Source organism: Colossoma macropomum, unplaced genomic scaffold, assembly GCF_904425465.1.
Source record: "Colossoma macropomum unplaced genomic scaffold, Colossoma_macropomum, whole genome shotgun sequence".
NCBI classification, from domain to species: Eukaryota; Metazoa; Chordata; class Actinopteri; order Characiformes; family Serrasalmidae; genus Colossoma; species Colossoma macropomum.
The window spans coordinates 15961691-15989386 of NW_023494798.1; the positions used below are offsets into that span (position 1 = coordinate 15961691).

At 39.0% G+C, this 27696-nt stretch overlaps 2 protein-coding genes across 3 annotated transcripts; one reads left to right on the forward strand and one right to left on the reverse strand.

Moving 5' to 3' along the window:
- On the forward strand, positions 1-20427 carry slc6a15 (solute carrier family 6 member 15). 2 transcript variants are annotated; one of them, XM_036584639.1, is made up of 12 exons: positions 1-116; positions 1743-2228; positions 7022-7179; positions 7401-7527; positions 7706-7887; positions 11241-11351; positions 13950-14191; positions 14438-14627; positions 15990-16182; positions 16355-16514; positions 17685-17847; positions 18183-20427. In XM_036584639.1, exons 2-12 carry the CDS (start codon positions 1928-1930, stop codon positions 18576-18578), a joined length of 2223 nt encoding a protein of 740 aa, XP_036440532.1. In that variant the 5' UTR covers positions 1-116; positions 1743-1927; the 3' UTR covers positions 18579-20427. The 2 variants fall into 2 exon arrangements, with proteins under 2 accessions (XP_036440532.1, XP_036440533.1); XM_036584640.1 differs by having other exon boundaries at positions 1746-2228.
- On the reverse strand, positions 20102-26655 carry ctsd (cathepsin D). The gene is made up of 9 exons (XM_036584641.1): positions 26472-26655; positions 25036-25192; positions 23728-23851; positions 22907-23025; positions 22628-22827; positions 22240-22362; positions 21480-21624; positions 21175-21273; positions 20102-20871 (listed from the first exon to the last, which is right to left on the reverse strand). Exons 1-9 carry the CDS (start codon positions 26531-26533, stop codon positions 20710-20712), a joined length of 1191 nt encoding a protein of 396 aa, XP_036440534.1. The 5' UTR covers positions 26534-26655; the 3' UTR covers positions 20102-20709.
- Between the last annotated feature and the right edge of the window lie 1041 nt (positions 26656-27696).

The following is a 27696-nucleotide window of genomic DNA, read 5'->3' on the forward strand; positions in this document are numbered from 1 at the left end:
TCAGAATCAGATGGAGGAGAAGAGATGCGCAGCGCTAACGAGCTCGCACTATCACAAATTATAACTTGAGAAATTTTAAGAGCTGTAGACTTGACTGTTTTATTGATTCCTAAAAGGTAAGAATCCCTTTTATGTCTTTGTTTTTCATGATTTTTTTTGTGGCCTTGTTCATGAAGGGAAGGATGCGCAGGCAGCAGGCTCGGTGCGGTGTATGATGAAATACCCCACATGTATGGCACACGTTTGGGCGGGGATCTAACGTTAGCTTAATTCTTTGATAAAGCTGTTGATTAACTAATTTAACCATCCATTTTCTATAACTGAGCATTAAATTTAGGTTATTTAATCATTTGTATGCATTTGCTCAATTCTTAAATCCTTACAATTACACAGACAATGTGGGCAAGAAATGAAATGGTGAGATTCATGCTTGTATTTGCCCGAGAGGAATTCTTCATTCTGCCTCAGCCACATGCTACAATTTATTCAGAAGAGTTCTTGGATTTTATTTGTACATTTCAGGACAGGACACGGTCACGGTGACTTTTTTGGGGTCAAACTTGCATGAAGGTTTTGTTAAAATGAAGGAAAGACGTATTAGAGGAGGCTAATCTGGAGGAGATGAGAGCTCTAATAATGGCCTAAGCCCCGATGGAGGGCAGCGATAGGCTGCCGCATCACAACCAGCGTGGCTGTGGGGCCGTTTCGCCGCTGTGGAATAGCCTACATTTTACTCTACATAATAGATATTCGACACACATGGATATTCTAGTGTGAAATATCTCGTGTTCTTTTAAAAAGAGGGTTTTAGTGAACGTTTCGGTGCGGTGCTCTTCTCTGAGTGGCCGCTGCGCGATGCTGAGGAGTGTTTGGGTTCTTATGCAAATGACCTCGTGCACTGTGAGCTCCGGTATCACAGCGCAGGACGACGATCGTTCCAGAGTAAACCATCCAGTCACAACGCTTCAGCAGGCCGGCGAAATAGGTTTTGGCAGTGATTGTATAAATAGAAAACACTGTAGGCGGTGCTTGGGCTGTGCGAGAGATGGAGACTTCAAACATGAATGTTCTGTAGAGACGCCTGTCCTTTGGATATCATGTAACCACTGTCACTATTTTCACTCATCTCACTAGGCCAAAACAAGCATTGCATGGATAATTTTACATAATTTCTCTTATTAAACTATGGTGAAATACATTTCGATTAAATACGTTTAGACTCTTAAATAAGATGGTTCTTTGATAAGGGGAATGTTCTGTTTAGAACCATGAGTTCTACATAGAAGCATTTGATGCTTAAACGGTACTTTAAATGGCGAAATGGTTCTTCATATTGATTGTTGTGTATGGTTCTATATAGCACCAGAAAGGGTTATTCAAGCTTTACCCAATAGAAAACCCCTTTTGATGCTATCACAATCAGAATCAAGCTTCATTGGCCAGGCATGCTCATACATACAAGGAATTTGGTTTGGTATATGGAACCATTTTCAAAAAGGTTCTACATAGAACCATATAAGCCCAAAACAAATCCTCGATCTGTCTGAAGAACCATTTCACTATGCAAACAATCAGTTAAGCATGAAATGGTTCTAACAGAACCCTCCTTTTACTGAAGAACCCTTGAAGGACCGGCTTTTTTTAAAAGAGTGTAGAAACAGCACCGTGCTAGATGAACCCAAAGCGCTTGTGTACGGATGACCACGTGGTCTAATTCCCCGCTCTTTCTTTCTGCATCCCAGCAGTCCGTTCTGTGACAATGAGGAGATAATTGTTGGAACACGCCGCCCTTTTCTCTCCATCCTTAACGCACAAATTCAGCATCTGAGCCGCCTCTGCTGCTCTGACTCTCCCCCTGAAGAGCTGAGGTGACCGAGCTCCCTCCCCATCCGCCAGAAAAGAGAGAGACATTTTCACCACTTATCAAATGCCCAAAAACAGCAAAGCCGTCAAGATAGCAGAGCTTGACGACGACGATGTCACGGAGTCTGTCAAAGACCTGCTTTCCAACGAGGACGCGTGCGACGACTCCTTCCGGAAGAGCACGCTGGCCGTGAGCGCGGCCGCTGGGGAGAAGGCGCGCGAGGCGGAGGAGGGCGCGTGCGGCGCTGAGGAGGAGAGACCCGCGTGGAGCAGCAAGCTGCAGTACATCCTCGCGCAGGTTGGCTTCTCCGTCGGACTCGGAAACGTGTGGAGATTCCCCTACCTGTGTCAGAAAAATGGAGGGGGTGAGTCCTGCTTCTTTTCTTTGTTTGTTTGTTTGTTTGTTTTTTTCCCAAAAGCACAAGAAATTCTCATCTCATTACAGCTAACTCAGCATCATGAGCCGAGCAGGTGTTCGTTCACTAAGCGTGAAAACCGTTGCTTAGCCTATGAGGGGTGTAACGATACGTAGTTTTTAGGGTTCGATATGATTTTCAATTAAGATTCGGTTTGATTTTCGATATATTGTTTGTTATAATGTCTTAATTATATAGTTGTATACTACACAGATTGTTTTGGCTCATCTGAAATAGGATTCACTGACATGGGAACTGTGGGCCAATGGCAATATCCAGTATTTTTTATGTACATATCTGCCGATGCCGATGCTAAATAAACATTTAGCATGGGACTAAAGTGACCTGGATTAGACCTCCAGTGAAATATGACATTGCTATAGGGTTGCAAATACAGTGAAGTCAATATAATTTCAGTACAAAAGTCCACCATCACCTAACCATTCTGCTCTTTCAGAGTACAATATGTACGTAATCAAATATTGGTTCACAATATGAGTCGAATCTAAACATCTGTCCGATACCGAAATTTGTTTTTAAAGCAAGTCGGTTAAATGAGAAACCCTCGGAAAAACTGAGGCACAAATCAGAAATACAGTTGCGCTGTTTCAAATGTTTATTGTTTCAACTTTTTAGCACTTTTTAATACTGTATTAAAACTGTTGCATCCTTGCTGTTTAGCCCAGTTGGCCAAGCCTATAGACTATAGATGTGATGTAGTACTTCTTATTGTCACCTTTTGTCCATTTTTTATAAATGCCTTGTATTTAAAATCTTGATAAATATTAATGGGCATGTGTGAAGTAATTTGAACTTTGGCAGAAATCAAGCATTTGCGTAAGTGTGCAAGCTATTCACGCTGTGAAGAGAGGGCCATGTGACTGAAGCATCTATCCTTTAAAGGGTACATATCTTAAATTTGTCGCTTTTTTGCCCTGTGATCAACTCATAAAGATTTGATAGGTTTATTTACCAAAAACAGTACTCATTAATTTTTACATGACTATTTTTTATTCTCTCTTTACCCCTTAGGATTAAACAGGCTTTTTTGGTTGCTGCGTCTTTAAAACTGATATATGGAAATGACCTCTGTTCTGATTAGCTGTACTGTATTGTGCCTCATTCAAAAAGCAGTCCAGGCTAAAAAACTCCTTACAGCTTCAGTGTGAATGGGCAAGGTTAAGCTGCTGCAAGCTAAATAGACAGATACATGAAAATGTGTCATCACAAAAACAATTTAAATTGTGGTTTTGCAGCTTAGTTTCTATTAATGGCCTGTAAGGTCTGGGGAGTGGAGTTTTTAAACTTAACAGTGTTAACATGCATCATTAAACCGTTTTATTGTATAAAATCAAGGAAAATTATGTTTTCCATGATATGCTGTTTGAGGTAAAAGAGGTGACTCATTTTTTGCCTTATACCAGCAACTAATGTTTTTAACTGATTTGCTAATGAGACTCTTACAGATGTTTCCTCCTGTGCCTGGGTGTAGGTGTGACTCAGAGATGAGGTGATGCCCTCAGTGAGAAATACCCTCTGCATGATGGAGATAGAGTCTCGTAAATCAATCCCCAAGATAATCACTCCAGCCATGCCACTCTGGAAAGTTCTGAAGAAACCTAGTTAAAAACATGCCCTTTTTATTCTAATGCAAGATGAGTAAACTGCTACTCTACAACTGGGAGGATGCTTTTTTGACTGTCTACTGTATAAGCCGTTCTTGTAAGTGCAGGCCTTTACACTATGTGAGGTGCCATATGAGACCATGATGCCATATCTGCTGTCTGTCTTTACACCCTCTTTCTTTATGAGTGGCAATAGATGACAATGGAAACTGTCAATGTCTATTTGCCTACTTCAAGAGGACAAACACTACAGGAGGGCAAAGAATGAAGGATGATATGTAGGCTGTTGATGTGTGAGATACACACCAGGAGAGATCAGTCAGAATGAATTATAAATAAAAGCACAAAGTATTGGCCTTAGAAGTAGTGGCACCATAGAGCAGCACACTAGGGACCCTGTAGTAATGAATGAATGACATTCTACTACATAACTTTGCAAGAAACTAGACAGTCAGTATCAGTTCCCCTTTGCTGTGTAAAGTGAGAGACAGTTCCTTATTTTCAAGAAGTGTTTCTATCACAGTCTGCTTTGCCTGTAATGTGATGGAAACACTTGCATACATCTTGCATGTGTCTTGCATGGCTCTTGTCATGTCTGGAGGATAATCATAGGTTACATTTCCACCCTGAGATTATACAAAGCCCTTCAGTCTCCAGAGAAAGCTGATTATACTGTAGTACCCTAGTCTTTCTGATAGAGGCGTACAGTAGTTACAGTATGCCTATTCATGCCAATTTCTGTCTACTTTGACTAGAGTTGGAGAGCATTCTGTATGTATTGTTTACATTGAGAATGGATTTATAGTAGCTCAAGATGGCCTGCTGGTAGCACTAAGTATTTATATATTAACAACTGTACAGACATTTGTGCTTGTATATGTGTGTGTGAGTGTAGTTTAGCTATGACCACATTTAGGTGCTCACAGGTGTGTCTAAGTGTGTCACAGACCAAGTTTTTGCCACCACAGTGATCGTTTTCCAGATCTTTATAAGTGAGTGGCTGCCCTGCTGTGCTGGTTTGTAATTAGATTAAAAATGGCCAGGCTGTACGTGTGGCTGTGATTGAGCCTTTGCCTGTCTTCATGTCTGCTCGCTGTCTCTGTTCTAAGTATCCTCTTCTCACTGTCCAAGTCACATCAGACAGCTGTACCTTCTAACACCTTCCGACACTGCGCCATAACCTTCTGTATTAATGACCTCCTCCTCTGGAGTAATACTAACAATCACACAAAGGCCTTTTTTTTCTTTTTACAAAAAATTATAGTCTCTTAATTTATCTGTGTGGTTAAAGAACGGCTTGGTGACTCAAAGAGAATGTGATAAGGCCAAATGTCACTTTATCCTCCTGGGTATATTCATTAAAAGAATGAATTGTATTATTATTTTTATTTACTTTATTTACACTCTGGTGCCCAAAAGGGCAAACAGGGCAAAAGAATGATGCCATTAAATGTCTTTCAAGAAATGATTCTTCAGAAAAGAATTTTTGTGAATGTGAAGAACCTTTTTAAAGTTAAATATCCTTCCCATTATGCACCAGTTCTATATCAAAAATAAAGCATCCCTAGCATTCATAGAACGGTATATGCAAGCAAATGACAATTTAGGAATACAATGCATAATGATATCTGATTTATATCAGTGTTAGCAGAACATTGGTTTAAAAAATTATCTGCATTGGACAGAAGATTAAATTCAATCAATCTTTCAAACCAATATTTGATGACATATTTATTTGTACATTGGAAGAGCAGAATGTTTGGTGACACTGGGAAACTGGGCATCTAAGTGGATGTAAAGACATTTTTATTCCATATTATTTTGGATCATTTCTATTGACCAGTTCATCAATATAATGTGTAGCTTTTGTTTTCAGATGCTTAAAAAACAAGTACATTAAAACAGTTTGGATTTACCTTAAACAGCAGCAGTGATACCTAGAGATGGCACCAATCTGATCCTCATTTTCAGGCCAATATCAGCTAAAAAGGCTGGATCGGATATAGAACAAAAACAAGAATAAATCCAATCTTACCCAATGTAGAATTTTAGCAGAGTAAAAATATGTCTTTTCTTTTTATGAGTAAGGGTTGTTAGCTATGTATGTCTTTCTGTATGATAGCAGAGCGTTGAAGCAAATTAAGCATGATAAACTAGTTTTAGATGGCCTTCATAAATGAAGTGCTTTGCTTAAAAATATTTCATTTTAAAGTTTAGTAATTTTTGCAGCAAAAAAATATTGTATCATATTGGTTGATACTTAAGTTTTCAGCATTGGTATTGGTATCGAAAATAGACAAAATGATATCATGCCATTACTAGTAACTGCTTCTTACTGCAGAAAATATAAAGTGAATGGAAAGTGTTTAAATGTATTCAGCTGAGACTGAAAAAGGTGTTGGAATATTGTCTCAACCCTCCAAGTCTACAAACATGAATGAATATATCACAACAGGACTTCTCTGTTTAGCTAAGCGGTACAGAATAGTGCTAACACACTGTGGCTGTGGCAAGACTTCAGAGCAGGTGGTGGTTTAGCACAAGAGCAGGAGGTTATTAGCCTGAGAGTCAGAATGAAACAACAGCTATGCTGAAACTGACACAGCACACACTCGTCCTGACGAAACAGGCAGCTAAAGTACTCTGAGTCTTGTAAATATTACACAGTGAGCTTTGGCTTTTGAAACCTGAGTCATTGAAAGAAAGAGAGAAAGGAGAGAGAAAAATGAAAAGTCTCACTGCCTCATGACCTTAGCACATGTCTCCAGCCCCTGAGACCTTAAAAGCCAAACAAGTTCAGCCCCATTCCTTGTTTCAATGCACTGCCATTGTATGGTCACTGTGTCTCCTTGAGGGTGTTACAAAGGAATGTTCTTTTCTCTGCCATTGATGGTTGATAGTGTAATCTGTTTTGATTGCCTCTAGTTTTCCTTCAGAACCTGACAATGTTTAATGATGCCTGCAGCACAGATTTTATATCTAAGTCATCTGTAGATGTTTAATATAAGCTTTTTTCTATTCTATTGGAGTACACTGCTGCCACTTAATTGACTCCTTAATGCATTTTTAATTATTCACTTAAACAACAATTAAGATGCATCTCGTCGGCATTTGTAGGAGCATATCTGGTGCCTTACCTTGTCCTGCTAGTGTTGATTGGCATCCCACTGTTCTTCCTGGAGCTGTCAGCGGGCCAGCGGATTCGCCGTGGCAGCATCGGTGTCTGGAACTACATCAGCCCTCGACTTGGCGGCATCGGCTTTGCCAGCTGTGTGGTGAGTTTCATATAGTACTCCCATATGAGCATCCGTACACACATTCGTTATTTCAGGTCCATGATAAAGATAATTAAAGACAGACATAGCCACTGCCCAAGAAAGAAAGGGCTAATTGAGCTGCTCATTAGTGGCTGTGGATGGCTTTATTTTGTGCTTCAGTGCTCTTGACCTGGGCAGCATATGGTACACTGTTTTACATGTGTTCTCTACTGCTGTAGGTGTGCTTCTTTGTGGCCCTCTACTACAATGTTATCATTGGCTGGAGTCTCTTCTACTTCTCCCAGTCCTTCCAGCATCCTCTACCCTGGCACGAGTGCCCTCTGGTCAAAAACAAGACCAGCACATGTGAGACCTTAATTTTAATATTTTTATTTTAAAAATATTCAGTGGCAATAGTAACTATGCACTACTAACTAACGAACCTTTCTACGTATCACAGGGACATATCTGAATATATTAATTGCCTTTTTCTAAACCAAGCTCCATATTGCTCACACTGGAACTCACTGTTCTTGTTATTCAGATGTGGTGCCTGAGTGTGAGAAGAGTTCTGCCACCACCTACTACTGGTACCGCGAGGCTCTGGACATCTCCAACTCTATCTCAGAGAGTGGAGGGCTGAACTGGAAGATGACTCTGTGCCTGCTGGCCGCATGGGCCATGGTGTGTCTGGCCATGATCAAAGGCATCCAGTCCTCAGGAAAGGTAAGCAGGGCAGCAACAGTGTGGAATTGGGAAAATCTGGATCTATGATGGTATGTAGACAGTATCAGCATTACAACCCAGTACAATGCATCAGTATAAATGTATGTAAATAAACGTAGGTTGTTCCTAAAAACAGCAATAATTTAGAAAATATAATGTCAATAAAAAAGGTGTTTTTGGGAATTTATTAAATTTAGACTGGAAGAATAAAAGGATGTAGGCTTCCTCTCCAAGTCTACAAAAAACAAATGGAAATACAGTACAAAGACTTCACATAGTTAAGCTACTATACATAGACTAAGTAAACCAGAGAACCTTTCCTCTTTTCAACAGGACATAAAGCAGAATCTAAATATGCCTTTTTCATAAACAAACCACATCCTACACACACAGAAAGACACACTGTATTTAAAAAACATGGTTTCTGCTTTGTGAGGCAGCTAAGACTAAAACTCAATATTAATAGTAAATTCCATCGTATGCAAAAGTTTGGGCACCGTTGGTTGAATTATACGTTTGGTTGATAATAAGTACACATTCTCTACAAAGAACACACTTCTGCACATTTTAATGAACAGTTACTGTTTGTCTGCTGAATTTAGCATATTGAAAAAAAAATCATAAACTGAAACAAATGGAGTCAGTGCAAAAGTTAGAGGATGTTTTAACTGATTTTCATATAGAAAATTAATAAAACATGCAATTTGTATGTAAACTTTTGTATACGACTGTATATTTATTCTGGGGTTTGCATGTTAACAAGCTTAATAAAGTCAGCAGCCCTTTACGTTAGAAAGTGGTTATAATAACCACTGTGAAGGTCATAGCAACACTAGCATGAAAAGCACAGTCATAAGAATTGAGATATTTCCCATTGCCTCCAGCAGATGCCTTTAGTGGCACTAAAAACCTCCAGTCTCTCATGTGATTCAAGTCAGGGTGGTGTAGATTAGCACAGTCAGAATGCAACATAGCACCCCAGCAGCTTAGCCCTGGGGCCTTCTTACGTCAGTGTGTTCCTGACCTCTCTCCTTTCCTTCTTGTAGGTTTTCTCTGATCTCGTGACAGGCATTAGCCAGTGTAGTGATATTCAAAGTAAAAGGTATTATATTAGTTAAAAAAGGGTCTTCAAGGTAGAAATGTCTGCAGATAATCTTATGAGTCCATTTAAATGTCAGTTTTATCTGTTTACATTGTTAGGTACTTGTAGGGAAAGTTTATATTTCACCAGGATCTCCTCTCAGTAGAACTGGGTTCTTTCTTTTGTCTTTATGGCGGGAAATCACTATTTAACAGGCTAGGCAGTTGTTTTTATGGATTATTGTGCCTGTAGCGCCCCATGAGGCTGCGATATAACATTCTACTCCAGTCAAGGCTTTATCTCATTTAGTAGACCTCCAACAGCAGCCAGCATTCACTCTGTCCTGTGCGCTCTCTTTCATCATTAGACCTATTAGAACAATGCTAGATGGAGGCTTTTCTTCAGTGAAGGGATGTGTTGAAATGCACCAGATTATTCACCAGTATGTAAAGTAGAGTTCTCTGATCAAGCATGCTTTATTAATGTCCTCTCAGTCTAATAGCGTGCTGGTGGGCTGATTACAGTGAGTGTGGGCCCTTTGCCTCTGTATGGGCCTCTGCCTGCCAGCATAGCAGGGCAAGATCTGGGACTGGACCGTGTCAGAAACTGAAGGGGGTCAGGGAGGTCTTTGAAGCTTAACAACAAAAGAATATTAATGTCCCATTCACAGTTTCCACAAAAGCGTATTTCAAGAAAAAAAGAAATCCCACATGGACGTGCTCTTTTTTTCTGACATTTTTTACAAGTGTGTATGTGTGCGTGTAAGTGTGTGTGCATGTGTGCACGTGTTAAAAAGAGAACAAAAAGCCTTGCCCGTTGCCATGGTTTTTCGCGCACTATTCTCACTGGCAAAGTGAACAATCTGTTGGCAAGGCAAACTGAGGTTTTTTAAGGGGTGTCCAAGTACAGTATGTCTGGAGCAGGAAACTGAGCGTTTAAAGGCTCTTCTAAAGGCAGACGATTCAAGTGGATTGCTATAAAACTACCCCACAGAAATGTATGATTCAACTACTATCTTGTAATTTAGTGAAATCTTGTAATTTAGGCTTTTTGGTCTTTCTCTTTATAGCATTTATCTTTATTTGACTGTATAAAGAAAAATCTAAGAGAAACTACCTCATCTCCTTCACCCCTTTGAAAGGATGTAGACTATCTTTTATCACACTGTGGTAAATTACACAACATTCTTCTTTTATTTTTAGTAGTTGAACTTCTTAGCATCTTTCCCTGAAGTGGTAACTTTACATTTTCATTGCATTTATTTTAAAGATTAAAATAAGCCTGTAACATTGAGCTAATGGTAAGCTGAAAATGCATCTTTAAGCCTGGTTTATTATTATTTACTGATGAAGCTCGAAGTAAATAGGATTGTGTGTAAACAATGTAAAATGAATGAAAATGTTATATGATTAACTAATAAGGTTATTAATAAGGTTGAAAATAACATTAGTATTTGCAGCACAGCATTTAAGGAGAAAATGGAAGATAGTAAAAGAATGGTTCAGGAAAAAATCTAATTTACAGTTTTCACTTTCCCCTGAATGTAATTTGAGAAGGTTGAAAGAAGTTTTGCAGGTGTATTTAGAAAAGTGTTTTGGGTGGCTATTGAGTTCAAGTGTTTGTTTAGCAACAATAACCTCGTAGCTACAGCGCTAAACTAAAGAAGCAAATTTTGCTCACCAAACATGTTCTGGGTAGTGGACTACATCTGGTGTTAAGTGTGAAAATTGGTCCTTTAATTTTTTGCTGAACCAACCCTTTAAGACCATTGCACTGCAGCCCACAGTCTGTTGAAGTTATACTTGGAATACTAGGCTGTCTGCTTTGTATGACTGTGAGAGCTGTTATGCATTGTTGTATTGCGACAGAGGCAAACACACTCACAGCCCCCAGCTAGTGCATCTTTGCAAAAAAAATCATGACTGTCCTCGTTCTTAGCATCCTGCAGAAAATTATGATTTAAGGGCAAGATTAAGGAAAGCTTGAAGAACCATAAACGGTGAACAACCACCAAGCAGCCAGTGGACAAGACAAAGGCTGCCCCCTACAGGCCAAAGTTGATAATACAGTAGTAGAATCACAGCCTGTGAGGTGCAGTTTCCTGAGGAATTATTACAAACATTTCAAAAGCTTGTGTGCAAAAAATAGAAGCTGTTTTTTTTCTCTCAAATGCATTCAGTGTGATGTTGGGTGCAGCTGAGCTGTTTTGCTGCAGCGAAATATGTTACTTACAGCTTTTTTCAGTGACATGCTGTTTTTCGGTTGTCTTAAGGTGATGTACTTCAGCTCCCTTTTTCCCTATGTGGTGCTGATCTGTTTCCTGGTGAGGGCCCTCCTGCTAAAGGGCTCTGTAGACGGCATCGCCCACATGTTCACCCCCAAGGTGAGTGACTGTGTGTATGCATATGTGTGTGTGTGTGTGTGTGTGTGTGTGTGTGTATGTGTGTGTGTGTGTGTGTGTGTGTGTGTGTGTGTGCATGTGTGTGCCCATACATGAACCCACACTTCAATTCCTCACTCTCATAACCACATACCTTACATTTTAGGTTCATAGTACTTACTGAATACTCAGTTTTAAGATGAAAAAATTAAATCTCAAATTTTGTTTTGAGTTTGTAAAAGATTTGTTGTATTTTCTACTGAACAGTAAAGTGTAATCTAAATTATTAGTTGTCTTGATTTCAAATGCACTTTACATGGGTGCTGTAATTGGTCACATGACCAGAGACAATTACTTTAAGAACAGGCCTGAGAAAAAGTTAGACATAAAACCACGGTTAATACAGATACAACTACCAGATTACATATAATCTTTAATCTTTAAACGGTCTATTTGTATTTATAAACATATACATGTGGATGGTCACAGTTGTAACTAGTGAGATAACACAGTGGCTCATATTCGACATTAATAATTCTAATATTCATTTGTTTTCTTTAATATAGCTTGACCTTATCTGACAAGTTAGGCATACTAGAACCATACTAGAACATGATGATCCAATAGAGACATGGAACACTTCTGTCATTAAAACAGAAAGCTGCCTCAGGTTTTTTCTTTTCTTTGATGTACGGTTTACTGTATATCCGTTCATTTTTTTTATCTCTCTTGGGTTTCATGTATTAGATCTAATTAAAGTTGTATTGAGGCAACATTTGACTCAACTGGTCACAATTGTGTCCAAGAATAAAGCATTTTCCGAAAAGGCATATAGTTTGTGTCATGGGGCTGTCCAAGGAGGAAAATTCATGATGTATTTACATAGCTGGGGAAAATGTAAGATTAAATAGGTTAATAACTGAATAATTAAACTAGAGTTTAAGGGGTTAAGTCCTACGCAAACACCTAATGCCGCCATGAAGAGCTATCACAACAACAGTTTAGTGCAATTCATTTAACATGATGAACGCACACAGTGCATCTCATTTACATCATCACTGTCAAATTGTTCATCAACAATTACTCCATGTGCTCCTCTACGTGTTTTAACAGAATTTGCAGAAAACAATAATAGTAACTATAGAAACGAGATTGTCCTGTCCATCCTCCCAGCAAGCGTCTGTGCCTGTAGTGTGGCAGGTTCCAGAAACAAATTAATTCCTCCTTCAGCAGACAGCCTGCATCTCAGCAGCCTGTGTACCTCCACCAGCTACTTTACATAACACACACACACATACACAGTGCTGTCACATGTCTGCTCTGTGATCTGCTCTGTGTCTCAGACCACCATCTCTTCTCACATCAAAGATTTTCAGTGTTTGTGTCTCAGTGAGTGTGCTTGTTTTTGTGTCTGTCTGTCTCTATATGTCACGGCACAAGTTTATCAAAGTGTGTTTTGTGCTATATTTGTTATCTTCTGCTGGCTGGCTTTAGTAACGGATATTTTTACAGTGAAATAATACTACTGCATAATTTTTATTCACATAATAATGTTTTGGGTTTTTTTTTGTTGAAAGAGAAGCATTTCAGCATTCTATAAAAACAGATAAAAGTAAAATTTGACAAGAAATTGTGGTCAAAAGCGCATATTCAATAACCACAATGCCCGTGTAGTAGTGAGACGCGTAAGCAACAGCAGGAGAGAAACAATTCCTCAGGTGACTGAGAATGTCAATGCAGGACGTGATCAGACTGTGTCAGCCAAAACAGTCTGTCCACAGTTACTTACAGAGGGATATTATAGTAGGGTTGCAGTGAATAAACCACTCATTAAAAGAGATGAATGCACATTTGTGGTGTAAAAAACACAGACACTGGTCTACAGAGATGTGAAAAACAGTGATATGGTCAGATGAGTCATATTCTCCACAAGAGGGTGAGTGTGTGTGTGGCATACACCAAGAGAATGATACAGGCCTGAATGTTTGACCCCTACAGTGAGGGAGTTTGGTGGCTCTGGGGCATTTTACTGGCAAGGTTTAGGTCCACTTGTCACCTTAGAGGGAATAATCACTGCAAATCAATACAAATTGTTATACTGACCACCTTTATCCTATGATGAAACCTTGATGGGAGCAGTCTCTTCTAGGATGAGACTACTCCCATCCACATGGCACCATTAAACCACTGAATGGTTTAATGAGTATCTCAACCCCATTGAACACCTATGGGAGATTTTGGACCATCATGTTAGTACTCCACCACCATCATCAAAACACCAATTGAGGGAATATCTTTGGGAAGAATGGTGTTCCATTCTTCCAGTACAGTTCCAGATACTTGTAGAATCTATGCCAACGCACATTGAAACTGTTTTCGTGGCTTGTGGTGGTTCAAAACTTGAGGTTGTTTTCTTTAATTTGTCATCTGTACATCAAATAATAGCAAAAAGAAAATTGTTCTATACAGTAAGGAATGTGCTAAGTGAGATAACTATTTTTCCGCTGTCATCTGTATCATAAGGGCCTTCCTTAATGTCTTACCTGGCTGGTTCAGAATGTTCACTTGGTCAGATGGTGATAGGTGTGTGTCTTCTTTCAGCTGGAGATCATGCTAGAGGCTAAAGTATGGCGAGAGGCTGCTACTCAGGTCTTCTTCGCTCTGGGTCTGGGCTTCGGCGGAGTCATTGCCTTCTCCAGCTACAACAAGCGAGACAACAACTGCCACTTTGATGCTGTGCTGGTCTCCTTCATCAACTTCTTCACTTCTGTGCTGGCCACCCTGGTAGTGTTTGCCGTGCTGGGCTTTAAAGCTAACATCATGAACGCCAAATGTGTCGAGCTGTAAGTCCAGCCTTGTTACAAAAGCAAATACAGGGAAAAGTTGTTAGGAAAGTCCAAGAGCACCTATGGTACTTTACTCTGGCACGAAGACACTGAACACATGTAGTTGCTGATGTACATTTCCTATTTACTTAAGGGATAAAATTCATCATGCTTTTCATGACCTTAGAATGATCAGCACTGGTTAAAAGTTTTTCATCAAATTGTTGTCTATAAAAACAACCATCCTGTTTTATTAAATTTTAGGAACGCAAAGAAGATTGTTGGTTACCTGGGTAACGAGATAAGTCATGACTTGATTCCACACCACATCAACTTCAGTCATGTGAGCAGTGAGGACTACCAGCAGATCACTGAAATCATCCGTGGCGTGATGGAGAGCGATTACTCTCGCCTGGGCCTGGACAGCTGTGATATAAAAGAGGAGCTGAACAAGGTAGGGAGCTGAAAAGGCAGGCTTGCTCTTGTTCAGTTCTCTGAATATGTGTTATATTGCACATGATATCATTCCAGGAATTACATTACCTTGTTTATGTAATGCTAACAGACACTACAGGTTCTCATTTGCTATTAACTAAAGAATTCCCTAGTTGTTGTTGAAGTTTTTCTTTTTAAATGACCACTTTTATGCACAGAATAAAAAATATGCATGTTTGAAACACATTTTTTGCTATTCCATTGGCATGGATTATTTAACATTACATAATGAGCAAAAATGCCTTTTTGTACATTGAAAAATGTCTAAAGTATTTGTAAAACAGACAAAATGTTTTTTTACTATCACCTAAATGAAAATATACCTACTTAAATATTAAATTTAATGAACACATTGCACTAAAGTGTTTCTTTGTTTTGTGATACAAAATGCATTTAATCATTTCCATCCTTCTGTGTCATTTATATAGAGAATATGTAGTAAAGGTTTCTTATAGATAAAAAAAACACATTTTTTCATAGAGAATGCTCTTTTAAATCTTGTCCGGAGTAGATGGGGCACTGTAAACTAAAGCTTGTCCCGCATGAGGAAGAGGAAGTGTGGGTGGAGAGTGAGAGATTTGAGCGATGCGTTTCTAGATGATGAAATAGACAGAAATACATGCAGTAGGAGTCTGCTGGGGTGATGCCATACTTACCTTTGGGCATACAAAGGAGCAAGAACAGACAGTAGTCACTCTGAGCACATTTATTCACAGCACAAGCTGACTTTGGCCTTTGTATGTGTTAGTTTTTGTAAATAAACCTCCACACCTTAGTGAGCTGAATCAGAGTGAATAATTGTTGACAAAGTAAAGCAATAATTGTGGCACCAACAGACATGACAAAGGAATTACAGAGTTATAGACTAAAATTGCCTGTTTTCACTGAAAATCCAAACTGGAATTTAATTGCTTTTGCTCACAGGGCTCAGAGTAGTACCTAGCCTCCAAATAAACAATCTGTCCCAACACTTTAGCCTTTTAAATGGCCAGTATCTGTCAGCCTGTCCAGGCTTTCATTCCTCACTCCTGTAATTTAAGAATAAGTCAGCCAGTTTGCATTGTCCATGTAATTACTGAATAACATGCTTTAGGATGCAATACACCTTGGAATTTAAGGTGTTAGTTGGAATTACAGTATAATAGCTGTCCTGGGGTCAGAAAGCATTGCGAGCATGGTCTTTACTGTAAATGTGGTGTAGTGTAGTAAGTGTAGTGTTAATGTAAGCATTTGCGAAAAGTGACTCTGTGCTTTTACATTTAATTCCAAGTTACATGATGAAGCTAAATACCCACTGTGCTGCTTTCTCTCACTTCCTCAGGCAGTGCAGGGCACAGGGCTGGCCTTCATTGCCTTCACTGAGGCAATGACCCACTTCCCGGCCTCCCCTTTCTGGTCAGTCATGTTCTTCCTCATGCTGGTGAATCTGGGCCTGGGCAGCATGTTTGGCACTATTGAGGGCATCATCACACCCATCGTGGACACTTTCAAAGTGCGCAAAGAGTTCCTCACAGGTCAGACCAAAGGCATTGCTAACCACAGCATTTACACATGATAAGTTTATAAATTTACATTTTTTTTTGTTCATTCGTTTGTTCTTTCATTCATTTGGATCATGAATCTGTTACATATGTGTCTTTCTTATCTACTAAATACTGCTATTAACTTTTTCTGGCCTTCTTACAGTTGGCTGCTGTGTGCTGGCATTCAGCATTGGCCTGATCTTTGTTCAGCGATCGGGCAACTACTTTGTGGCCATGTTTGATGACTACTCCGCTACACTGCCCCTCCTCATTGTAGTTTTTCTGGAAAATGTGGCTGTGGCTTGGGTCTATGGCACTGAGAAGTATGTCACATCTGTTTGTATGCTGTATTTGAAAGGCTTGAAATTAGGGATGCACAATAATAAATTTATCAGTATAAGCAGTTACTTACGGTGGCCTGCTGAGTCATATCACAACATTTACGAAGCAAACAAAAGCTGAGAATAGAACAGCATTAAGACAGAACGCAAGAACAAATACAAAAGTGAGAACACAAATACAAAAGACAGAACACAAATTCAAAATGCAGAACACAAATACAAAAGGCAGAATGTAATACATTACCAGAAATTAAGCTTTTAAAAACGCTGCATTTGTAGAAAAGATAAAAAAACTCAACAGCACTGAAACATTAAGCCAGGATACAACAGCATTAACTGAAAAGAAATTTTTTAAAAAAATGCTGTATTTCAGGGTCGCCCCCGCTGGAAACGCTCCCAGCCACTAGAGGTTGACTGTTTGTCATATTGGTGCATCCCTTCTTGATAGCGCAGCTTTTAGTGTTTTTGTTTTGGTTTTTGCACAAAGAATTATAATTTTTGAGAGGGTCAGCAGTGCCATCTAGTGGTAGTAGTGCTTAATGTCTAGTGTCATCATGCCATGTGCTGTGCTCTCTAGCTGGACATTAAACATAGCAAAGTAGCAAGTCACAGAAAAAAAATAGCAACTCACAGAAACCCTCCTTTTACAAGATGTTTCACAGGGTTCATTCAGCTGAATGGATGGCTGAACCTTGCCTCACAAACTTTAGTATAGAGTTGAATGTATAACATCCTCACTTGGTGAAAGTAAATAGTTAGTAAAGATTGTTATATTGTTAGTAAAGATTGTTAGTTCACTTGTAACATTTCTGGATTGGAAAAGTCAAGAACTACTGTCCCATCTACTGTATGTTACTATAATCTGCTGTACTACTGTAAGTGGAGAATGTAAATATTAAATGTAAATATATGTACTGTAACTAGCAGCACAGCTGAACTTTGTATAACTGTATCTAATGCTCAGACAGTTGAGGAGGAGTTTAATTGTGAAATGATAATCTCTCAAGTAGCATTTCTGACACTCCAGATAAGTTTCTGCATATTTCTGTGCAAAGGAACCAAAACTAATCTGGTCATCAAGCAACTGCCTGAGTTTAGTTTTCTCTCTTGTGCACTCTACTTTGAAAAACCCACTTATCTGATTTCCTTCAGGTTCTTCGAGGATTTAAAGGACATGCTGGGCTTCACTCCCTTCCGCTACTATTACTACATGTGGAAGTATGTGACCCCTCTGCTGCTCTTAGCTCTGCTGAGTGCCAGTGTCATTCAGCTGGGCATGGCTCCTCCCAGCTACAGTGCCTGGATTCAGGAGCTGGTGAGTCCCACAGCGCTTCTTTTGCCTTCTTTAATGTTTCAGATTAGGAGAATTACACCAAATCGCCATCTGTTGTACCAGTATGGTGGCTTATGGCCTGCCTTAAAGGTTTCCTTTAACGCGAAACATACTGTTAGCTTATTCACAATCCAGTGCAGAGAATGTACTTAATCAGTAGCAGTTCAGTTACTGACTGATGTAATCAGGGCTGTTGTTGTTGGCTATGTCGCTTTACAACAGTCCTTAACAGGAATGGATGGCGGATGGCTTCAGCTCAAGATTAAGGTTGCTAGTGTTTGCCGGAATAATCCATTTGTTGTGCCTGTGTGTCTCAGGCTCAGGAGCAATCCCTCAGCTACCCACCATGGGGCCTGGCTGTCTGCATTACGCTAGTGGTCACCGCCATCCTTCCCGTGCCAATAGTCTTCGTGCTACGCTACTTTAACATCATTGACGAGAATGCCGGTGGCATGTCCACCATCTCCTATAAGAAGGGGCGGATGATTAAGGAGAGCGTGCGCAGAACCAGCAGAACCAGAGAGGAAGATGAGGGAGATGACACCAGTCTGATCCAGGGGAAGACCCCCAGCGAAGCGCCTTCACCCATGCCTCCCAACAGCAGTTATCGCAAACAGAGTGGCCCTAAGCAAGCAGACTCTGCCACCAACGGTCACTATAGCATCGGTTATCTGATGGCCGACACGCCGGACATGCCCGAGTCAGATTTGTGAGGACAAGCTCAGTGCTTATATGTGAACTCTTACCATTCCACAACCATTCATCATGCTTCACCCTCCATGACATTGGCAACAATGTCAGTCAAGCACATCTTTCTCATACCACACATCTTTGTCATCTCCAACTGTTTTCCCCATTTCAACCCCTCTACCTACTGACTGAACACATGCCCACCCTAAAACTTGTCAATCTCAATCACATTTCAACTTCATAAAGGGTCCATTTAATAGAAAACCAGTGTTCTTTTATTTTAAATGCAATAGTCTGATGAACTATGTAACCATTTTAAATGTTTTAAAATCTCTTAATTTCTATATGGAAAATAAGCTGCAGCATGTGATCTCACAACCATGAACAGATTTGACCACCCACAACACTTTTTTCTCTACAGTTTAGCCACCCATTCAATTTAAAGTGATTAGGTGTGTTGTTACTGCTGACAGTCTGTAGCAGAATCATTGCAACTGGATATGTGGCAAAAATAGTAAATGTTGTGCTGTTTTTGGCTAAAAGAAATTAAATATCATTGCAGCCTTCCAAAGATGCCAAACATCCAAATGAAGTTGCCAAAAGTTTTGTTTGTTTTTAGTCTGCACTGCTTTTCACTTTTGAAGGAATCAGTTTGTAAGAACAAACCTCTTAAATCCGTTAGGGTTAAAAATATGTTGGAAAAATTATGAATTATGACTTGTATGGTTTTATGTACCACACCAAGAAACATAAAAAATTAAAAGAAAAACATAGAAAATGGGCCCTTTATCATTTAACTAAACACGCACATTACCATCTTTTAGTCTACCTAACCACTATACTTCACTATGCTGTTTATAGCCTTGAAAACAGTATTTCATCATGTATTATGTCTGTAGATAATATGCACCCCGCACCCTCAAACATCACCCGTGCGCATGTGAACACTCCTTCCCTTCCCTGTACGTCTGAGCGGATGTGTAGCCTAGGGATTTTGCTGTACCGTAGAACGGCTGTAAATACCGATCATGTCGCAAGTAAGGGCAGTTACTGTCCATCAATGAGATTAGAAGCAGCTTAGCCGCTTTGGAAGAGTTTAGAATGTACTGTACGTGCAAAATGTGAAAAAACAACATGCAATACAACACTTCTTTGATAAAATTGCTATGACATTGTGCACCATTGTGTGGATGGCATTTAAACCCGATTGTTCTGAAAAATGTGTGCCTAATCTCTCATTTGTTTATAGAATACAAGGAGGATGTTGTAAATTTAAGGTATTCTGTAAATATATATTATAAATATATTTATCTGATGATAGTTTGGATATCAAGATATGTTTTTGGTAAGCAGTGCTAAAAATCCCAAATGCTAGTTCTTTTTTGTTAGTTTACCTATCTACTGTCATCGTATGGAATTTCAATTCTGCCTAATTACTGTAAATATTTAATTTTCCATGAAAATGCTCTGAAACTTTTTTTCTGCATTGAGATTAAAAATGAAGAAGGAAAAAAAAACAAAAAAAAAACCATTCATCCAAAGCAAGTCACTGTGTCATCTGTTTAATGGTATTGGTACATGGCTGTTTATTAGACAGGATGGAAGTCTAAATTAGAGTAATAATCAGTGTAGTGCTGTGGTTTTCAACATTTCAGAAGATCATAATTATTATGCACATCAGCCAAACGTAAAGCACCGCCCCCAACCCATAACAAAGAAAGCAAATTAAATGAGCGGGCAACGGGGAAGTAAATATAGGTTATTAACACAGGTTTTAAAACATTTATTTCATCCAATTGTACTTGTTCGATCAAAGAGGTATTTTCAAAAAAGGCAAACAGTAAAACTGAAACTAGCTAAAAATGATTGACATGAAATTGTAAAAACATTAAAACTCAGTAAAACCACATTTCTCACATATCTCTATTTCTCCTAGCGTATCTGTAGTACCTTTCCCTGATTCACTTAGACTTCTCAAGCCCATAACGGAGTATTTTTTACAAGCTAACAAAGCACAGTGCAAAACAACACTATCATATCGCTATGTAGGTATTATTAAAGCAGCTGATATGATGTGGAGAGTTCTTTTCCTACTCTTATTTTGACTTCTCCCCTACCCGTTGCTTTTGAAGAAAAGCCTACAGTAGGTTGGGCTTATATGGCCTTGGCGAAGCCCACACGGTTGTTCTCACGGTCAAACTCTGTGTAGTACTGTCCAATGAACACATCACCCAGAATCCACAGTGGCCCAGCTGGAGGGGGGATATCCAGAGCCATGAAACCACTCAGGCAGATTTCTTTACCAGCCTGGCTCTCCTGATCACACAAACACACAAAAGAGACAGGGAAGTTGTTTTTACAAAGTCTTTGTGCCTTGCTTGCCCCTTTGGTAAATATTTACACCATGGCCTAGCGGTAACAGCATGTGCCCTCCTGAGGCAAATGTTCCAATAACTCAGAATGTGAATGTTTTTGCAAAAGCATTTACAAAAACAGTGTGTTTTACGTTTCAACATATATGGCATGGTTTGCCACATCATTAATCTGCCCACATAACAATTAACCTTAATGAGATTAATGTAGAAGAAACAGTAGAGCCTTGTTTGCTTTGTGACTAACCTTGAGAATGTATTGTTCTCCAGTAAGGGTGTAGGACTGTCCACCCAAGGTGAAGGAGACAGCAGGAAGGGAAGGGATCTTCTTACAGTCAACCATATACTACAGAGAAACACAGATGAATCTTTAGCAACAGCAAATAAATTAATGAATTAGTGAATGCATGAAGGCATTATAAACTTACGTTTATTAAAAGTAATTTTAAAGTAATCTAACGATGATCAGTAAAGGAAAATGATAATTTTAGTATATAAATAGTTCACCATTTCAGCACTATTTTCATTAAAAATAACATGATGGTGTTGTACCTCTCCCTGGATGAGGGGGATGGCTCCAATGGCCTTCTGCAGGGCCTTGATCTCAGCTGCGGGTCCAGTGATCAGAGACGTTCCAGTGTCCACAATGGCCTCACAGCCTCCTTTGCAAAGGGTCAGCTGGCTGCCAATGCTCATACTGGGGGGGAAAACAATTCAAATCTAGCAATCTATTCAAGGGCAAACCTGAAACTGAACTGAAGTTCCTAAAATTATCTAATAAAAATGTAGGACTGTGACAGATGCTGGCAAAAATGCCAACACAATGCTACATTTGATATATGAGAACGGTAATTAAGTCTATCCATCTTTGGATCTATACAACATAATGATGTGCAAATGTCAGCCAAAGGATCAGTGTCATTTAAAGGGTTTCTCTGCAGCTCTTTGTGTAGAAAGGCCCCCATTTACTACTGGCCAAAGTATGATAAAAAGCATATCAGAGTCACCTGCCAAGCACTTTAGCCTTCATTTCCACCACTCCATGTCTTAGGGAAAACAACCACTTCAATACAGGTCAATTTACTGACTTCTCTTAAGAGGAAGATTGAATTTCAGAAAAAAGTACTAGTCACTGTCTTGTGCAATAGTTGAGTAAAGGATGTGAAACTGGCCATTTTCTTTCACATTGCAGTTTTTGCTTTGTCTAATCTCTATGAATCAGCATGAACGCAGCGGTGGCTTCCTCAGAGCAAAGCATAACAGAAACGTGACTTTGTTAGGGAATGACAAGTCATCAGAGAGGAACTCTCACCCATCCATGTGGACCTGCCAGTATGCCTGTCTGCTGATATTGATATAGTGGAAGTCTCCAGTGTAGTACTTGGGGTCGGTGCCACCCAGGAGTAGCTCACCACCAGGCTGAGTATCTGGGTTCCTGACAAAGAAAGAAGGAAAAAAAACAAAAAACAAAAAAAAACCAATCAGTACTAATAATAAACAAGAAATTGGGGGGGTTGACAAGCTTGTTCACCAAATCAGCATGTTCACACTGAATTCAGCAGTTTTAAATACAGCCATGCTGACTTTTTGCTTCTTATTCAACCTTTTCACTCACTTGTCTATTTGACTATTAACCACATAAAACTATTTGTGTGCTTCAATAGGCCAGTACAGTGGCTGTACATGCAGCAAACACCAACCTGTTCAGATAGAAAGAAAACACATTCTTCTCTACTTTCTTCTGGCTCATCATCATGTCAAAAACAGGAGAAACCCCATCCACAGCAATACGAGGGTAGGCCATACCCAGAATGCCGTCAAACTTTGCTGCAATGAAGGCAACTCCAGGCTGTTTTATGGCCTCTCCAAATATCTGCTTCTGGACAGCAATATCACCAATCTAAAATACATAGTAAATTTCAGTGTCAGTCAGTTAACTTCAAAAGAAAAATTCTCCAAAAAATCCTTCCTATACTTACCGTGCAGGTGTCCTGGCTTAGATATCCAGACAGACTCCCACTGCCATACTGAATGGCAAAAGCAGTGCCATTCTTCACATAGGTGCTCGATTTGGCCCCATTGTACTTGTGATGAAGCACTGAAAAATCAATATCATATTAAATGTATGTTATACAGAGATTATCAACAACCTCCTTCTGCATAAGAAGGATTCACAATACAACTGAGTGCAAAAACACAATGGTAATTAGTGTTGGGCAATATGTCACCATTTCCACTAGACTATGACATTGACACACCATGACAGAGATATTATAGCAATAGACAAGCATTATATCTAGAATAAACTCCATAATATATCAAAGCCTGTTGCCAAGAGGTTTGTTTTTAGTAACTTCTATTTCATAAGTCTATTTTGTGTGCTTTACTCATGGTATCCACATCGACAGTTAAGTGCAACGTATATAATGTGCTTAGTGCTTCATATTGTTTAGAAAGAACAGTTAAAAATCAATAAAAAAATGAAATAAATAGCAAGTATGCTTTTTGTAAATGTGCTTTTTGTCTGGTTAATATTTACAATACTGTGCAAAGTTCATTTTAAAGTAATATTAAGAGAAACTGATCAGAATAAAACAATCAAAAGCTATTTCTGGTTTCCAAGACACTCGTATCAATCCAGCACACAGGAAGCATGTGGTCAATAATTCTATTATTGCAAACTTAAATACTGTGATATATTTGGAAAATACTGTGATACAGAATTTTAAAATTAATTTTGCTCAGCACTAACAATAACCTAAAAAATTACATTCTATACAAAGACTAAATCATGACTTACAACAAGCAATGTCAGTGAGAGAGCAGTGGACAGAGGGCACCCACAGGTTAGAGGATCCAGTGTCAAACACCACAGTAAAGGACTGGACTGGAGTGCCAAGACCTATTTCTCCATAGTACTGAGCCTTTTAATAGAAAATGAAAACATCTTCAAATTCTTAAACATAAGTAATGTCTAAATAGGATTATATGCTGAACTCCACACGAAAGCACAATGAAAACACACAGATTAATATAATCAAAGTTATTTCAAACTAAAAGGAAAACATATTTTACAACAAACATTGTTTATAAAGTTATTACTTGGCAATAAAACCACCAGGCCACTGCCAAATCCGATTGGGTCAACTCTCATGACACAGCATGGTCAGCCCTTTTTCAGGGAGGTATGACAAACAGTCTCATGATAAGCAGTCTTAAGCACAGCCTAACACTGTTGTCATTTTATTATTGCTTATGATAAAGAGAAAAAGAACCAAATACTTCTTCTTTTAAAACATGACCAAGCAAGTTTTGTGCTCAGTTCTGCTAAGTTCAGCCAGACAGGACGATAAAAAAAGTTTATTCTTAATCATGACTATTCATGTGACCTATCTTGCAGGACTGCTGTCTTCTAAAATGACTTCCTTCCTGTATACATTGTGGTCTCAGATAGATGGAGGGGAAAAAAGCAGTGAAAAAAAAAAATTCCTCAGAACTACACACAACACTCTCTGGCTGTAGCAATAGTGGTCTCAGCAAGCCACAATTTTAGTTGCTGATTAAATGTTTAGTGTTATAAAAAAACATGATACTGAATTTCTGTCACTGATTAAACAACTATGATATTTTTGGTACTGCAGAACACAGCATAATTTACCAATTCCCATTATATTATCATGAGTGTCCTTGCATGTACTTCCACATATGGTTGTACCCAATGAGTACCATCATATGGCATGATGAGCATTTATAAGACAACTAACTCATTAAAGGCTGATTTTCTAGACCTATTAAGCTTAGTCTTGAACATTGCCAATGGTGAATCATCACTGAAAACTAATTTTACTACAGATTTACACCTTATCTGGCTTTGGGAAACTGATCCTAAAAGTTTTTTGCTAGTTTTTTGATTAACCATGTGTGACTATTATTCTCAAACTAGAATTTCTGAATCAATCAGGCCAAGCAAGGGTCTTCAGTAAATGATTAAGGGCCCTTCCTTCAGTCACTCAACAAGATTAGTGAACCAGGGCAAAAGAGCACAATCAGGCTAGTGTTGCAATAGTTAAGACAGATCAGTTTAAAGGGCAGAGTGAGAAGCACTCACATCCAGGTAGTTCTTAAGGGTTTCAGGGGTGGGTCCATTGCTGGAGGGGAAACCCAGATTGTACTTTGTGAACCGAGAGCCAGCCAAGAGTTCCTCCACAGCTCGCCCCGAGTCTGACATGGAACGCCTTATGGAGCGAAACTTCTTTAGCGGAATCCTGCAAAATGACATGCAAAAATTACACTGAAGAGTTAATACACAGGCTGTGTTTATTGTATCAGGAGCTCACACTACACTATCTCTCAGCCCCAACACCACCTGCAGTATGAAAGGAATGTTCCCAGTGATCTGTTCCATTCTGCACCAATGAAATCAACTGAAAAGTCTTTTTTTTGCCTTATCTGATGCAACAGAGTGACAGAAACTGCATTTGTGCGTCCAAAAGTTAGCAGGGTTTTAGCTTCTCTTGTCAATACTGGTAACATATTGAACAGAAGAACAGCAGGTGACCAGTAAACAAACCCACCTCCCACTGTTCTATTAGGCCCAACAACAAAACCTTCTCATACTAAAGCAGGATGAAGCATTCAAACTGACTAAAGGTGATGTTAAGCAAAGGAAGGATATAGGCTAACTCAGCATGTTGACTCATCTAAACAAACCAGAGACCCAGAATCTCTGACTATACCCAGTGGTCATAAGAGTATGAGCCTGACACACTGGAAACTTCCGTCTGTGCGAGAAAAGGTGTTTGTGTGTTATGACGAAGCTGGACTTTGACACGGCAGCGCACCACGGAAACAAACACGCAGGGTGTTAAGTTGATGTGTGAGCTTTCTTAACGAGCGACCTTTTTGTGGGCCAAATGAATGGACTTAACGTTACGTATAACTGTACAACGAAGACTTTTAAGGGGGAAAGGTTACCAGCTAAGGTGAAGACACACTGAGGGCACTGAGTCATTTTTTGATCACTTGAAGAAAGTGTGGTCCTGAAACGGATTATATGTAATTTGATAGCTCAATGTGCTCCATAAAGCCCTCTCAAGTTTTAATGCCTCAAACTGGACAGTTATATTTTAGCGGTCCGTTTCGCAGTGACAATAATACACATAGCTATATTTTTAGTTTGTGTTTTTGTGCAGACATCCAAGTCTGCTTTACGAAGAGAGCCCGTGTTTTCTTAAGCTGGGCCAGCTTTTGCTAACGTTACATACAGAGCAACAGGGCAGACTAACAATAGCTACTTCTGCTGAGTCATAAACGTAGAGATAGAGGCAATAACGCAGGTTCGCTGCATTAAACTACATAAACCGTTTCAACCTCACGATGTCGGCTGAATTACTTTTCGCAGTTTTAGCTAGCTAGTGAAGTTAGCCCCAGAAATGCACTTAGGAGACTCTCTCTCTCAAGCTAGCTAACGCTAGCGCTGGAGCTGCAAGTATGAGTTTGAAGGACTCTGGCATAAACAAACAATAAGGTCTTTGTCGACTTTACCGAACAATTGCGTCGGACGTCCATGCAGCAAAAGCCAACAGCAGCAGACAGATGAGCTTCATTTTGTCGGTTTCAGCAGGACAATAGGCGCCTCCGAGTCGTAGCCCGCCTGCAGGACGGTGTTTTGTCCAGACGCTCCGCTTTGGGATTCGGGTAAACGGCTCTCATCAGCTGACTGCGGGGAGACTTATGGTCACGGTCACGTGAACGCGCTCACGCGCTCGGTGTTCGGTTACGTCACTGTGCTCGAGTTTCCCATTTCGCAATCGATTTCAATTCTATCAATTTTTATTTACGCGAACTTTTACAAGATATAAGCCGGTTTTGTCTGGCGGTTTTTTTTCTCCTACGCATCTTTTGTGTTTTTTAAATTTCCACTAAACTTTTCTGAATTTAACATTGTTCAAAAACATTGTTGCTGATGGTGATGAGGTCACCTTGCATATTCTTCATATAAAGCATTAGTACCTTAAACAAAAAATGTCTTTTAAAGAACAAATAATTGAAATTCAATTAATATTGATTTAAAAAAAAAGGAAAAATAAAGTAGTTACATTACCAATTAGTAAAGAAATAAATACAATAGCAATGTGAGCAAATAAAGTTTACCAAATTGTATATATTTATTTTCCATTTATTTTCATCATATATATATATATATGTTTTAATTTATTTTATGTATTGTATCTATGTATGTATAGAATTGTATGTTTTCATTTACCTTTATTTTTTCACGTATATTTAATTTTGTCTTATATGCTGTCAGAACAAAACCTTGCATCTACAAAAACGGAACTTTAGAGGACAAGAAAAAATGTTCTTAACTTTAAATGGAAGTAAATAGAAAAATATTTCTTTCCAAGTAATTTTGGTTATCTGTTGGTCAGTTCATCATGAAATTTTGATAAAACACAAAGGGCATTTGACTTTTTCAAATTATGTCAAAAAAACGAAAAATGGAGATATGATTGTTTTACATGTATGTACATATGTTCAAAACGTCAATACATATAACCTGAATGCCATATCATAACAAATATGAAATAATAAACTAATTGTTGCGCAAAGACAAAAATGAAATTGAGACTTACTTATTTACTAATGAAAATAATTGGGAGAAGGGATGATTTTGCCGATGTTCATTATCACATAACTCTTCCCAAAGAAAATATAGTAGAACCAGTTAGTAAAGTTAGTAATGAAACAGTAACCTACACTGCTTTAT

Excerpts from the sequence above, each read along its gene's own strand:
- ctsd (XM_036584641.1), bottom strand. The coding sequence starts at position 26,533 with ATGAAGCTCATCTGTCTGCTGCTGTTGGCTTTTGCTGCATGGACGTCC. Across the intron at positions 25,193-26,471 it reads ACGTCCGACGCAATTGTTCG|GATTCCGCTAAAGAAGTTTC; the intron begins GTAAAGTCGACA and ends GTCATTTTGCAG. Across the intron at positions 20,872-21,174 it reads GAGAACAATACATTCTCAAG|GAGAGCCAGGCTGGTAAAGA; the intron begins GTTAGTCACAAA and ends TTGTGTGATCAG.
- slc6a15 (XM_036584639.1), top strand. The coding sequence starts at position 1,928 with ATGCCCAAAAACAGCAAAGCCGTCAAGATAGCAGAGCTTGACGACGAC. Across the intron at positions 14,192-14,437 it reads AACGCCAAATGTGTCGAGCT|GAACGCAAAGAAGATTGTTG; the intron begins GTAAGTCCAGCC and ends ATTAAATTTTAG. Across the intron at positions 14,628-15,989 it reads TAAAAGAGGAGCTGAACAAG|GCAGTGCAGGGCACAGGGCT; the intron begins GTAGGGAGCTGA and ends TCACTTCCTCAG.